We start from the raw sequence: 14,641 nt of genomic DNA, 5'->3' as shown, positions 1-14,641 counted from the left end.
GTGCGAATAGACTTATGTTTATATATAGTTGGACCTTTCCATTTAGGTCTAATTACTTAAAAACCACTCATCTTATAACTTTTTTTCATTTATACCATGACCTAGGAAAATTTTCAATTGTACCCTATTTTTAATTTTTATGTTTCATCTCTACCCTAATGAGTTGAATTGACCTATTTTCTCTTGAAAAAGAGTTTAAATTAATCCTTCATTTTTAACCTATATTCTAATAAAACGTTAATGTTAATCATTTATGTATCTTGTTTTTAATATTTTCATCTTTAAATTAATTAAATTATCAAAAAATTTATTTTTGGAGTACAAATGAAACATAAAAATCAAAAATAGGGTACAATTGAAAATTTTCCTAGGTCATGGTATAAATGAAAAAAGTTACAAGGTGAGTGGTTTTTAAGTAATTAGGCCTTCCATTTAATACAAATTGTTTAGGAATTTTTACAAAATTGACATAAAAGGAAGAAAAATTAATTTTTTACCATAAAAAAATAGTCTACTTCAAACCTACCAGATTTTGTTAAAAATAATTATAAAATTACCAGAAGCCACGCATGCACTTTATCCATAAAAATGATGGGGACTTTTAATTAGTACTTTTTTCGTTTAATTAAACTGGTGATATGATAAAAGTGCAGCTTTAATTTCCATTTTTATTTGATATTCATTTTTTGCGTTTATTTTTTGTTTATATAATATAATTTGTTTTATTTTTTTAATATTTTATATTTATTATTTAGTTTGTGAATATAATATAAGTTCCAATAAATTTCATTGACAAATAGTTTTGCCTTATTTTTTACTTGTTTCGAAGGCTAAAAACTTTTATTGATAATAATGAAAATTACAAAGATGAACGATTCCTCAACACATTGAGTGAACTATTCTAAAAGAAACGATGAGAGCTGTAAAAATACAGTCATCGACTAGGGCTTTACTAACCACCAAGCGGGGCACCCAAATAATATTAGACTTGATTTTATTAACATGCTCGCACAGTTTACGGAACGTTCTAGTAGAGCCTAATCTCTGGACGTTTCATGCTAAGTGATCATTGATCTCGTTGGTCCTGCATCGCAGAAGCCACCGTTGAAGTAACAACCACATAAACACATTCCTCATTAATCCACTCCAAAGCTTGAAACGTTGTTGGTTCATAGTTAGAGGAATTACCTTCATTTCCATCAGAGCTTCGCAAAGCTAGCGCCTCCATTTCTCCAGAAAAGCTATTAACATGTTTCTCCTCTTCAATCGCAGCAGATTTGCTTTTTTTTTTTTACGAATAGGACTAAAATGTAAATTGGGCTTTTTGTACCCTTTCAGTTTAGATTTGGCCTTAGGCCTAGTGCTTGTCAGTCCATCACTTCTCTGATTTAAATTTGGAATTAAAAAGTTTGAAAGCTACAAAATCTTTTGACCTTTCACTTCTGTTTCCTTATTAATATCAATCTCCACCAAATCTCTACTTGCCAAATCTTCTTCAATATTCAAATTGTTTGTTTTAGATACCATTTGATTTTCTTTCAAATCGTTTCTTTCAATATTCAAATCGTGAATTTTGCCTTATTCAATAATTTCTTTTTAATTTAACTAATGGAATCTACTTTTAATATTGATGCATATAACTTAACTAATGACATTCATTCTTTTTATAGTCTTATATATAATTTAACTAACGGCAACAATATTTTTAAATTATTAAATATAATTAAACTAATTGAAGCAACTTTAAATATGGTTGCAGTAAAAAAATTGAGAAGTAAAATTATTGTTATCAATTAGAGTATTTCTTATAGTGAACTATCCAATTTAACATTTTTTTCAACACTCTGGCCTTTGAAGGCTTAATTGATTTTTTTAGTGAAAAATTGGATTTTAAAAATCAGGATCCACCCGAACATCTCAACTAGGTTGTCACTCTCTTAACGTACGCACCACGCTTCCAAAAATCCAAAAATACCATAAATGATTAAAACCAAAAATATCCAAAAATACCATAAATGATTAAAACCAAAAATATCATACAAGACAGAACAAGAAATTAGTAGGACCGATAATAAATATGCCTAGTAAATTCTCTTTGAATAAAACAGTTACAATAGGTGGGAGCCGAATCCCACCGAACAAAAGACCCAGCTGAAACTACATGCTTCGCAATGGAATCGGCCACTTGATCATTTCCTTCTCTATAAATGTGAGAGACTCTGAAAGACATATTCGAGATCTGTTGAAGACATTTTAACCAACTTTGCATACATTTCCAAGGAACCTTTTTGAATTGTCATAAGTAGTTACAATGTTCAGCTTATTTTAATTATTTCTTTCATTTAATGGTCCCAACTCCCAATTTATGAGGTTAATTTGAGCTCGAGAATATTATAATAGGAGACAATATCGGTATCAATTGAGCTAAATATTTTTTTATCAATTAATTAGCTCCTATTAAATAAAACTAAGGGTCTGTATGGTTCAAATGAATTTCACAATTTTTATGGAATTCAATTGAATTTCTACAAATTCTGTGTTTGGTTCAAATGAACTTTCACAATTTAAATTTACAATTACACTCAGAATACAATATTTAATTTATTAGTTTTATTTAAAATTCGGAAAACCAAATAAAAAAAATTTATTTTTAAGTAGAATTCATTTAGAAATGAAACGAAGTAAAATAAATTCTACACTAAAATTGATCAAACAGGCCCTAAAAGAGAATTCACAAAAAAAAAATTATTTTGTTTATAAATTAATTGTCAATAAGACATAAAGCTTTTGGTCTTGGTCGACGTCAATTACTTGATAAATTTCACAACAACTGCAATTGAATTCTTTGAAGAAGAAAACAAAAATGTGTCTTCATCTATTCGGTATAGAGATTTACTAATTTAGTTGATTCTTAAATAAGTCAAACAAAGCAGAATGTTGAGTGTTTTAAAATATTCATTTCGTTATATTAAAAGTAGTTACCTACTTTAAATATTAAAATTTTCAAGTTAACATTTTTAGTGGGAGGTAATTTTCATAAATTTCTATGAAAGTTATTCAATAAATTAGTAATATTTGTTATAATTTTTAATAATTTATGGTAATTGTTGAAGAAAAGAAGTTTCTTTAGAGAAAATTATTAACAATCGTCTTAGTTTTGTTAACTTTTGGAGAATTAATCATCTTTTTAAGAATTGCATGGCGGGTTGAGCTGCTGGATTGGATGGTAAGTATAAAAGAAATGGATGATACATGACAAATATGGCTGACACACAGAAAATTCATATCAATAAATTTTTTTCTGTTAAATTCAAGTATAACTTTAATGACCTCAATGAAAAAATAATTATGGTTATCACCATTACCGTAATAACATGATGCTTTAGTAATTCAAAAAATTTAATGCTCGTAATTAAATGATTTTCATTGAGACTTGAACTTGAGAACTTTACAATTGGAGACGGTATCGGTACCAATTGAGCTAGATACTCGTCTTTGCCAGCTACTTTAGTTTGTATTATAAAGAATGAAAGAACCATACGCAAATATAGAGCAATTGTCAATATGATGTAAAGCTTTTGGTCTTAGTCGATGGGGGCAATCGCCTGATAAATTCCACAACAACTGCCGCGGAATTCTTTGAAGCAAGAGACAAGAATGCGTCTTCAGGTATATGATTACTCTGTTCAGATTTGCCACCGCACAAAGCCCTGATAGAAATAAACGGTACCTTTTGCTGGTAACAAACCAATGCTACCGACGCAGATTCCATATCCATTGCGCTAACATGAAAGTTTTCGTATAAGAAGGTTTTATAGGCTTCATTCTCAAGGAAAATGTTTGCACTTGTTCCCCTTTCGACTGTCACCACTTTGGGAGTCTCGGATAAACATGTTGTGGGGTTTACGCAACGGTCTAATGGCACGTCCTGCAATAAATCAAACCCGAGAATATGTAAGATTGACGGTAAAATAATTTGAGTTAAGCGATAGCCAATCTTTGTAAGGAAAAGATATGATTATGTACCTTAAGATTTTTGGAAATTTCAAAATAAAGTGGATCAATAGGAACCCAAAAGGCATGTTGTCTTTGTTCAGGAACTCCATCTACTGGAAATACTTCTTCTGGCTGGTACCATACGTTGTTTAGCAAGTTATCTTTGTTTCCGTCGGTGTTGCTGGTGATTCCGTTGACATTTGCATTGTACTTGGCAATTTTGATATACCCAAATTGTCTTGTGTAGTCTCCGCTTGATTCTAGAGGAAGCTCGTCTTCAGGACCACTTCCATATTTCTGCCAATTCCAAAGACCGGTATGAGACCAGTATTTAGGAATGGTAACATCTCCACCGTTGAGCAAAGGGTTTATAGCTCCGGCGGTTCCATAGTGCACCACACCTTCTACGTTGAACAAACTCAGTAAAAGCTGTGTGGTTATTCCTGTATTTACCATGCCGAGCCCTGTCATTACTAGAATAACTCTTTTTCCAGCAATACTTCCAAACCTGAATCTCCTACCTGAATATAAGAGCATTGGTTAGCATTCAAATACTGAAGAAGTGAAGAAAGAAAGGGTTAATTATGCAATATTGAATTACCAGAAAAATCAATAACGAGAGTGCTAGCAGTGAAATTTGGCGAACGAAGAAGCGGGTTCATCTCAAACATATTAGGAATGACCAAACCAAGATAAGGCCCATTCATGTTTGCTCTATCGATCATTTTGAGCGTACGATGAGAAATTGCTCCGTAAGCTTGATGTTGTTTAAGAAAAAAGAATAGGGCAGAAATATAAATGACAAACAGTTTTAGAGCAGCCATTTTTATGAAGTTTTGATTGTAAGATACAGTACTAAGCTTCTTTCAAATTGACGAATATCATGCTTCCCACCCTTCACTTATATAGTCACTCCCATTTACGCACGTGACATCCAATTCTAAATACTGCTACTTTTTTAAAATCTCATTAGATTAAATCCTTTGCCCTCATGGCAGTATGGCTTTGAACATGGTCAGTTTCAAGCACAATTATTCCCTTATATAAATATACTATTAATTAGACATTCAAGCACGTGCGACTTTTCTTCTAGGTTTTTTTTTTAATTATCTGCTATATAAAAGTAACTGCTATTTGTTTGATTAATAATTAACTATTATTTTATGATTACTTATAATCCAAAGCCATCCATCCAAGCAACTTCCTCCTAACTCCTAACTATTGCTGCATGCTCAGTTGCCTTTTTAGTTTCCAAGAACCATATAAGAAAAGGAAAAAAAAGATATACTTATTTTCTTTTTTAATCTATATATACATGTGAGTGTTATTTGTTTCACTAATTATATAAATTTCAGTTTTATGATTTTTTATAATCAAAGTTTATTTAATTTTTTATATTTAAAAGTTTTAAATTCTTAATTTTACGAAATTTATATTAACTTTGGCATTAAATTCAATTTTTTTTTTAAAAAAAAACTATTAATTTTTTTTATCAATTTAGTATTTTAATCTCATCAAAAATAAATATTGAGAAAATTATATTTTCACAGTTATATATTATTTTTTAATAATTAGTTAACAATTATTTATAATGAAGATTTTTTTCTAATATTTTTTTGGTATATATTACCTAATACAATCGCATTAGTAATCAGATTTATTTTAATTCGTAGTTCCATGCAAAACATATGTAATGGAAATTGTGGGTTTTAAATTTTCTAATAAAAGATGCCACATCCCATCCCATAGTGACAGCCATCCATCGTTACAATTGCTTCTCTAAGTGTACTGCAATCGCTTATTGAGCAATGCAGCTCATGCGTTTTGTCATAATTCTGTATAATTAGTAATTACTCGTATAAATTATACATATAAAGTGTTTCATGTAATACTCAAATAAAAAATAATTTTTCATAATAGTCTCATGAGTTCTTAAGTGTTAGATACATGTTTAGTTCACTATTTTTAGAAGATTTAAATGTTTTTAAGTATCTTTTGGTGGATATTCCATTACAAAACGGGACTTTCACTTGGCAACTACTAGAATGTCCGAAGATAGCGACGGAAATTACCGACGGGCGGCATTTCCGTCGCTATATAACACATTACCGACGGAAATCGGCGACGGATAAAAGTCCATCGCCAATTTCCCAGGAACTTGAGGCGGGAAGAGGGAAAGCACACTCCCGCGTTTTTGCCGACTGATATTGCCGACGAATTAAGTAGCCGTCGGGAAATTTACCGACGGAAAGCACTATTCGTCGCTAATTTCCCATGAAGTTGAGGCGCGAAGTGGCAAAGTAAACTCCCGCCGTTTTTACGACTGCCTTTGCCGACGAATAATGGTATCCGTCGGGTAGTTTGCCGACGGAATTCATATCCGTCGGCATATTTCCACATCTTCAAACGCTTTCGTTTGGCAGTTAAGTTTATCGACGGGTTCGTATATAATCCGTCGGTAACTCCTAGCTAAATGAAGCGCAGCGTTTTAGGGCTAAATTTGCCGACGGAATTGTCCGTCGGTAAATTTAGCCCTAAAACGCGAGCAGCCTCTTCTTCCCCATTTCTCCAGCCGCTTCTCCTTCTTCTTCTTTTCTTCCCTCTTCCCGGCTTCCACCCACCCACCTCGCTGCCGCCTTCCGCCTCACCTCGCTGCCGCCTTCCGCCTCTCCTCGCTGTCGCCTCCCCTCGCTGCCGCTTCCACCCACCACTGCCGCCTTGCGCTGCCGCCTGCCATTTCCTCCGGCCCCCAACGCCGCCGGTCAGTTTTCCATTTCAGTTAACGTTTTTATTTATTATTTTGTTTTTATTGTATTTATATGTAATTAATTTTTAAATTTTTTGAAAATAGTTGCTGCCGCCCGTTGCTGCCTCCGCCGCTTTCCGCTGCCCGCAGTTTTGCCGACGTCCATCTAGGTTAGTTTTTATAAAATTTGATTTTAATTAAATTAAGTTATTATAAGTGTAGTTGATTAAATTAAATAGTTAGTATATTTAGATTAGGTTAGATTAAATTAGGTGTTTATTTAGATTAGGTTAGATTAAATTAAATATTTTGATTAAATTAAATTTATTTAGATTAGGTTAAATTAAATAGTTAGTTTATTTAGATTAGGTTAGATTAAATTAAATTAGGTGTTTTTTAAAATTAAATTAGGGTTGATAATAGACTAATTAGATTTATTTAATTAGTTTATTTAAAATAGATTATATATTAGCCTAATTAGGTTTATTTGGTAAATAACCGTTTCATTTTTAATTATTTAGTAATTAACCGGTTAATTAAGCCTAATTGATAAACATATTTAATTTAGGTCAAATGTGTTAAGTAATGTTAATTTAATACGTAACTATTAGTGAGTTGTAGGTCAAATGTGTTTACTTACTTAATTAATTTTTAATAGTAGGTTAAATTTATAATATTTGGCAATTTTATAATTAAATAGTAATTATTAGACGTTTGGTTAATTAGATTTCAATTGTGTTATTTTTGCGTTAGTAATTAAAAATAATTGTGATTAATTGAGAAGTATCTTAAATCAAAAACATTAACTTGAATTGGTATGTTGGATATTTTCGTATATGTTTTATTTGCTTGCAGGCTTTCCCTGAAAAATGGGCGATGCTCATTTTTAGGGGAAATGCTGTCCGATTTTTGTTAGAAAATAATAACAATTAGATTAGAAAATAATAACAATTAGATTAGTAAACAATAACAATTAGATTACAATTTTATTGTAGACCTCTCTCTGCTGTGGATTCCTGATAGCCGGTGACAGTAGACGCCTGCTCCGATTTTTCTGACCGGGATCCAGCATTGGCGTGCGGTTCTGCCCTACAACAAGTAGGTTTTATTTCTTTTTGTATTTTATTTACATAGTTAGATTAAAAACACCACTTCAATTTAATTAATTAAACACGATTTTATTCCCACCGAATAAAATCGTAATCCTAGCCGTAGATTTCCCGTCTCGTGACTTTAATCTATTGAATGTCACAGGATTGTACAGTTTGTACAGTTCGCAAAACTCGTGCTTCCGTAATCTGACTGCCGAAAAAATATATGCGTAGTTACGGTAGAAAAATATTTTGTGGTTTTTTTAGCGTTTGTTCTCCGGGTGCATATTGGTATATACCGCGTAACGCTTGTTCTTCACAGAATATTTAATCAGCGTTACTCAGGATATAGTACATAGCGCACTTAAGGAGAACGACGCCGGAAGGCTGCCGAATATTTTTTTCCGTTCCTACACATATATGGTGGTCGGGTTACGGGGCGCCAGTTTTGCGAATGGGATAGGTCCATACCCTTTTAGCAGTCAATTACATTGACGTTGCTATCCTTGAGCCTGTAAACCACCTAATTATTTGTGCAACAGACATGAATCAGGACCGCAGTTGGATGTATATTAGACATAGTAATGGATTGCTAGCGAAGGATTTTTTGATAAGGTTGAGGAGTTTGTCGAGTTTGCTTTACGACATCCTGAATGTAAGAGTGGGGCAAAAATAAAATGCCCGTGCTCTAGGAGAAAATGCAGAAACACAAATTACCGAGATCCAGAAGATGTCAAGTTACATGTGTTGCAGTCTGGGTTTGTTGAAGATTACCAAGTGTGGGTTCATCACGGTGAGGGCACTGTCTTGAATCCTCCTCCTTGGGCACTGCCATCGGGTAATTACGATCAGTTTGACTACGGAAATGACGAGGATGGTTTTGATGCAGTTCAGAAAATGGTGATCGATGCAGCTGGTCCTGAAATGTTTACTGATGAAGAGCCTCCTAATCAGGAAGCCCAGAGATTTTATGATATGATGCGTTCGGCGGAAGAAGAAATATGGCCCGGGAATAACAGACATTCCCCTTTGTCCGCAGCAACTAACATATTGGACATTAAATGTCGCCATCAGGGTTCAGTTGCTTTAATTGACGACATTTGTAGTTTAATGCAAGAATTGCTGCCAGAGGAGAACAAGATGCCAGCAAATTTTGCTAAAATTAAAAAGCTGGTGAAAGGTTTGGGGTTGCCGGTGGAGGTTATTGAATGCTGTTTTTACAACTGCATGCTTTTCTGGGGGGAAGATGAGGCTTTAACGTGCTGTAAAGTGTGTGACCACGAACGGTGGAAACCAGTTACCAAAAGCAATTCTTCCAGAAAACGAAAGGCCAACGTGCCATATAAGAAGATGTTTTATTTTCCAATTACTCCGAGGCTGCAGAGGTTGTATGCTTCGAAAGCCACAGCTGGGCATATGACATGGCACGCCGAACATGAAATGGAAGACGGGAAAATGTGTCATCCGTCTGATTCTCCAGCCTGGAAACGGTTTAGTGAGTTGCATACGGATTTTGCTGACGAACCTCGAAATGTTAGACTTGGCTTATGCACTGATGGGTTTCAACCATTTGGCAGTTTCGGGTCACCTTATTCTTCATGGCCGGTAATTGTGACGCCTTATAATCTGCCTTCAGGCATGTGCATGAAGCATGAGTTCATGTTTTTAACGATACTTGTCTCGGGTCTGCGTAATCCGAAAAACACTATGGACATTTTCCTCCAGCGGTTGTTAGCGGAGAAACCAATTGTGGGAATCTGGGATCCGGACCTTTGATATTCACAAGCGTCATAACTTTCAGATGAAAGCGGCCCTTATGTGGACAATTAATGATTTCCCGGCCTATTCAATGCTATCTGGTTGGAGCACATCAGGTAGATTGGCATGTCCATATTGCATGGAAGATACGAATGCATTCACGCTTACTAAGAGTGGTAAACAATCGTGGTTTGACTGCCACAGAAAGTTTCTACCTCCGGGGCACCGTTTTCGTCGAAATGTCACCGATTTTCGAAAAGGTAAACAAGAAAAAAACCATTTTCGTAGGGTGAAAACAGGAGATGAACTGTTGGCAGAGGTGGACCGCCTAGGGTTTAGGAGGGCATATGAGCCCCATGCAAAAGTTATTAATGCCGACTTGTCGAAGAAGTGTGGTTGGAACAGAAAAAGTATATTTTGGGATTTGCCGTATTGGAGAACAAATGTGATTCGGCATAATTTGGATGTCATGCATATCGAGAAAAATATTTTTGACAACGTTTTCAATACCGTGCTGAATGTTCCTGGAAAGACAAAGGACCATGCAAAATCAAGGGCAGAGTTAACTGATTTTTGCGATCGTCCGGAACTACCACAAGACCCAACTACTGGTAGATATCCGAAGGCACTGTATGCTCTGGACAAGGAGCAAAAAAAATTATTGCTAGAATGGATTCAGCAAATTAAATTCCCGGATGGCTACGTGTCAAACTTGTCTCGGTGTGTTGATTCAACCAAACAGAAAATGATGGGCATGAAAAGCCACGACTGTCATGTGTTTATGCAGCGACTCCTACCAATTGCGCTGCGTGAGCTTCTCCCAAAAGAGATATGGGAGCCTATAGCAGAGTTGAGTATCTTCTTCAGGGAGTTAACTGCTACATCACTTAAGGGCGAGGATCTGAAACGTATGGAAGAAGAAATCCCGAAGATACTTTGCAAGTTGAAACGCATATTTCCTCCCAGCTTTTTTGATTCGATGGAATATCTTCCTGTACATCTGCCATACGAAGCTAGAATGGCTGGACCGGTTCAGTATCGGTGGATGTATCCATTTGAAAGGTGATGTAAATAAATATCTTTTATATTCATCGATTTTTGTTTGAAGTGTTTAATTGTATTAATCAATTCATGATTGAACAGATATTTGCGGAAATTGAAAAAAAAGGTATCCAACAAAAGTCGGGTGGAAGGCAGCATTAGTAGCGGATACCTAATAGAGGAAACAGCAAAATTTGCCTCTTTTTATTTCACGGATGGTGATCCGACGTTACCCTGTCGACTGCAAAGAAATGAGGTATTTGATACCGATATGGATGATGATGTCGACCGACTTTCAATTTTCAGAACAGTTGGGGAACCCATAGGTGCCTGCCGCAAAAGACATCTGGACGAGTATGAATATGTCGCCGCCCGGAGTTACGTCCTTTTGAATTGTGCGGAAATCGAACCTTACAGAGAGTAAGCATTGCTTCTACACATTTCAATATATTACTGAGTTACAAAATTTAATGCGCCAGCTCACAAATTCTCATGTATTCTTCTGAAAGTGTTTTCGAAGACGAATTGCATGCAATCAACCCTGCAATCACGCGGATCGAAGTTGAAGGAAAGTTAGAAAGGGAATTTGTGTCCTGGTTTGAAGGACATGTAAGTATTGGCAACGTACGGCTTCTTTTATTTCTCGTTCGTTTTAATTGCCGACTCATGTAAATGTTTGCTGTCCTCCAGGTGAAGGACCCAGCTACATGTATGAATCCCTATATTCTAAGTCTTGCGAAAGGCCCACTTAGATCAGTCAAAACATATAAGGGATATCGTGTAAACGAGTTCAAATTCAATACTCAAGATTATGGCGAGGATCGAGTTACTATGAATAATGGAGTTTGTGTTAAAGGGTCTCTATTCGGTCCAGCCGTAAGCGACTTTTATGGAATGCTGACTGACATTATTGAGATTGAGTATCCAGCGCTGCCAATTAAAAGGACCGTCCTATTTAAATGTGATTGGTTCGATCCAACTCCAAACGTGGGTATGTCAGTGCATCGTCGATACAACATGGTAGACGTTAATCACAGAAGGAGGTACAACAAGTACGAACCTTTTATTCTAGCCGAACAGGCCGGTCAAGTCCATTACTTACCATACCCAAGTAAAAGACGAGATACAAAAGGACTGGTGGGCAGTATGCAGGATAAAGGCTAGATCTGAGCTTGACATGCCAGATGAGGTTTTTCTGGCTTTCCAGGACGACGTCGTAGAACATGCTCTTAATGTGGAAACAGCTGATGATCCGACTAATTTGGTTGACCCGGACGAGGAAGCAGATGAGGAGGCGTTGGAAACGACGCCAACAGCAGAGACAGGCGATGATTTTCTACCATCCTCATCAGACGAAGCGTAGGACTACGAAGAGTTGTAGTGTAGGCTAATTAATGTAATAGAATCTGTATGACTAGTATTGTTACATGCATTAATGACTGATATTTATGTTTTTATATGTATGTTTATCGACGAATTGATTAATTATTTATTAATATTTGTTATTTATGTATGAAATTGTATGTGCATATCTACTTCTTTGTAGATATGAGGGGTCAGGGTAGCCGCAGACATGTTTAGGACCGTCATCAGAGAGATCCGAGAGACACTCCCCCCACAGACGCTCCACCTGACGGGGACGATCCGCAACTTCAGGCGGCGCCTGGGCCGCAGAGGGAGGCCCAGCAGCAGGTCGAGTACGAGATTGATGCCTCGGGGAGGTTAAAGGTCGCACCTGACGCTCTGAGGTATTATCACTGTTATCCATTTTTTAAAGTTTAGTTAAAAACACTATTTAACTAATTTTATGTTTTGAAATGATAGGGAGCGGCTACATGACAGCGGGAAGGTCTCCAGAGGCTTGCTGGACATCTTTCGTTCCTGCTGGTTCATAGAAGGTTCTTCCTGGAAGGGATTGAAGGCGGAGCAGAAGGCGGAGCAGAAGACGTTCTACTGGGAGGAGTTCAAGGTAATATTTACATTAACATTTTATTCAATTTTAAGTTTCATATTATTCAAATTTACTAATTAATTATCTATTTATTTGTTAAATACGTGCAGAAGAAGTTTTGGTGGGACTCCATCTATCCCGAGCAGGCGATTAGAGATGTCTTTATGAGACATGCTGCTAATCATTACAAGGACACAATTCACGCGATGAAGAGTGTTAGGGATAACAGTGTCACAGATGATATTTGGGCGGCATGGAATGCGATTTGGGATACGGCTGCGGCGAAAAGGAAGTCCGCCATCGCTCGGGCTAACAAGATGAGTGAGCCGTCAGGGCCCGGGACTGGACCGGTGCGCCACACGGCAGGATCGCGCTCAGCTGTGAAGCATATGACCGTTTTGGTAAGTTTTCTAAATTTTTATTCTTCAGACTTAAATGATTATAGTGTTTAAATGTTCATTATTTATATCGAATTAAATTTATGATTTTTTGTCTCAGAGTTAGGAGCTCGGTCGTCCTGCGATATATGCTGAGTTGCATGTTCGTATGCACTCGACAAAGGACGATCGGAACAAGTTTGTCGACAAGAGGTCGCAGGATAAGCATGTAAGTCTGATGTAACTTGATATTGAATCGTTATTACTTGATTGTAGTTAATTAAAACATGTGAAATATAAATTGAGAACTGTGAACTGTGAATTGTGAATTGTATGTAGTCCATGTTTGTTTGCAGGAAGTCCCTGAAAATGGGTGATGCTCGTATTATAGAGGAGATGCTGCCGAATTTTAGTTAGGAATTTAAAGTTTAACTATTTCTGTTTTCGATTATCGAAATCGTACTAACTTGACTACTTGTTTATTTTTTCAGGAGCGTTTCCTTGCAGAGCGTGCAGCTGCGACCCAGTCCTCGAGGGGGTGAAGAAGCAGCGGGTTTACGGAGTTGGTTCAGCTGCAGCTTCGTACATCGCGTCATTCAAGGGCACCGGTGTGCGCCGCGGCTCCTGCTTGTCGTCCCAGCAGACTCACTCGACCGAGGATATCGAGGAGCGGATCCAGAGAGAGGTATCCGCTCGGGTGCAAGGGATGCGGGAAGAGATTCAGAGGGATGTGGAGTCTTCCGTCGACGAGCGGATTGCTGAGAGGGTCCGCTCGGAGCTGGCAAAGATGATGAGCACTCTACCAGAAGCCATTCGCCCCCCGCAGCCCCCCTCAGGTCCAGATGACGAGGATATTACTAGACTTTAGTTTTTTGTATTCCTATACAGTATTATGCTTATAAACATCGACAAATTTGTTAACGCTTATTCCGTATTTATATATAGATACTTTTGATTCATCTTATTTAGTCTGTTTGTATGTGTATATTATTTTTGTAATTCTGAACAGGTATAATAGACAAAAAACATCCCATAACGGGGAGGAACACGGCAATTTTTTTGTAGGAAATGAAGCCGTATTACCGACGGATTTCTTCTTTACCGACGGATTATTCCGTCGGTAATTTAATACCATTTTCCGACAACAACTACCGACGGATTATTCGTCGGTAAAGAAAACAAGGGGCAACGGAAGTTACCGACGGATTGTCCGTCGGTAAATATTCCCGACGGAATATCCGTCGGATCATCGTCGGCAACGGCCCTCTTTCACCGACGGTTTTACCGACGACAATCCGTCGCAATATTTGCCGAAGGAATTATCGGTCGGTAAAATGTCGGATCTTCGTCGGTGTGTTAGTCACAACTCACCGATAGATTTATATTTTTACCGACCACTTTTTTTCCGTCGGTGACATTTCCCGACGGATAATTTTTGTCGCCAATGAATGCCGACGAAAAGCGTGCCGACGGATGGTATCCGTCGGCAGTACGTCGGTAACTAAGTTTACCGACGGATGTTCATGTGTTAGTGACGGAAATTTCCGTCGCTAACACCGAACATTCTTGTAGTTAAAGTTTGCAGTTAAAATCTTGCATTTACAAATGCTTAATCTCGGCTATGATATGTACCCTTTGGCAGTGAAAAATCGTATTGCCAAAGATGCCTAATCTCAGCTAT

General features: G+C 36.7%; 2 protein-coding genes and 1 long non-coding RNA gene across 3 annotated transcripts; 2 read left to right on the top strand and 1 right to left on the bottom strand.

Moving 5' to 3' along the window:
• Positions 1 to 3,418: 3,418 nt before the first annotated feature.
• Positions 3,419 to 4,886, bottom strand: LOC130014444 (bark storage protein A-like). The gene is made up of 3 exons (XM_050359347.2): positions 4,598 to 4,886; positions 4,027 to 4,517; positions 3,419 to 3,928 (listed from the first exon to the last, which is right to left on the bottom strand). Exons 1-3 carry the CDS (start codon positions 4,818 to 4,820, stop codon positions 3,560 to 3,562), a joined length of 1,083 nt encoding a protein of 360 aa, XP_050215304.1. The 5' UTR covers positions 4,821 to 4,886; the 3' UTR covers positions 3,419 to 3,559.
• A 4,748-nt stretch (positions 4,887 to 9,634) lies between these two features.
• On the top strand, positions 9,635 to 11,995 carry LOC126673026 (uncharacterized). The gene is made up of 5 exons (XM_056104784.1): positions 9,635 to 10,653; positions 10,735 to 11,052; positions 11,112 to 11,241; positions 11,323 to 11,675; positions 11,785 to 11,995. Exons 1-5 carry the CDS (start codon positions 9,635 to 9,637, stop codon positions 11,993 to 11,995), a joined length of 2,031 nt encoding a protein of 676 aa, XP_055960759.1.
• An 848-nt stretch (positions 11,996 to 12,843) lies between these two features.
• Positions 12,844 to 13,492, top strand: LOC126667328 (uncharacterized). Its single transcript, XR_007638161.2, has 3 exons — positions 12,844 to 12,984; positions 13,082 to 13,189; positions 13,452 to 13,492. It is a non-coding gene; the product is annotated as an uncharacterized LOC126667328 (long non-coding RNA).
• The last annotated feature ends 1,149 nt before the right edge of the window (positions 13,493 to 14,641 follow it).

Source organism: Mercurialis annua, linkage group LG1-X (assembly GCF_937616625.2).
Source record: "Mercurialis annua linkage group LG1-X, ddMerAnnu1.2, whole genome shotgun sequence".
Classification (NCBI taxonomy): domain Eukaryota; kingdom Viridiplantae; phylum Streptophyta; class Magnoliopsida; order Malpighiales; family Euphorbiaceae; genus Mercurialis; species Mercurialis annua.
Note: the sequence above shows the minus strand (reverse complement) of the source record. Positions and strands in the feature narration are given on the sequence as shown.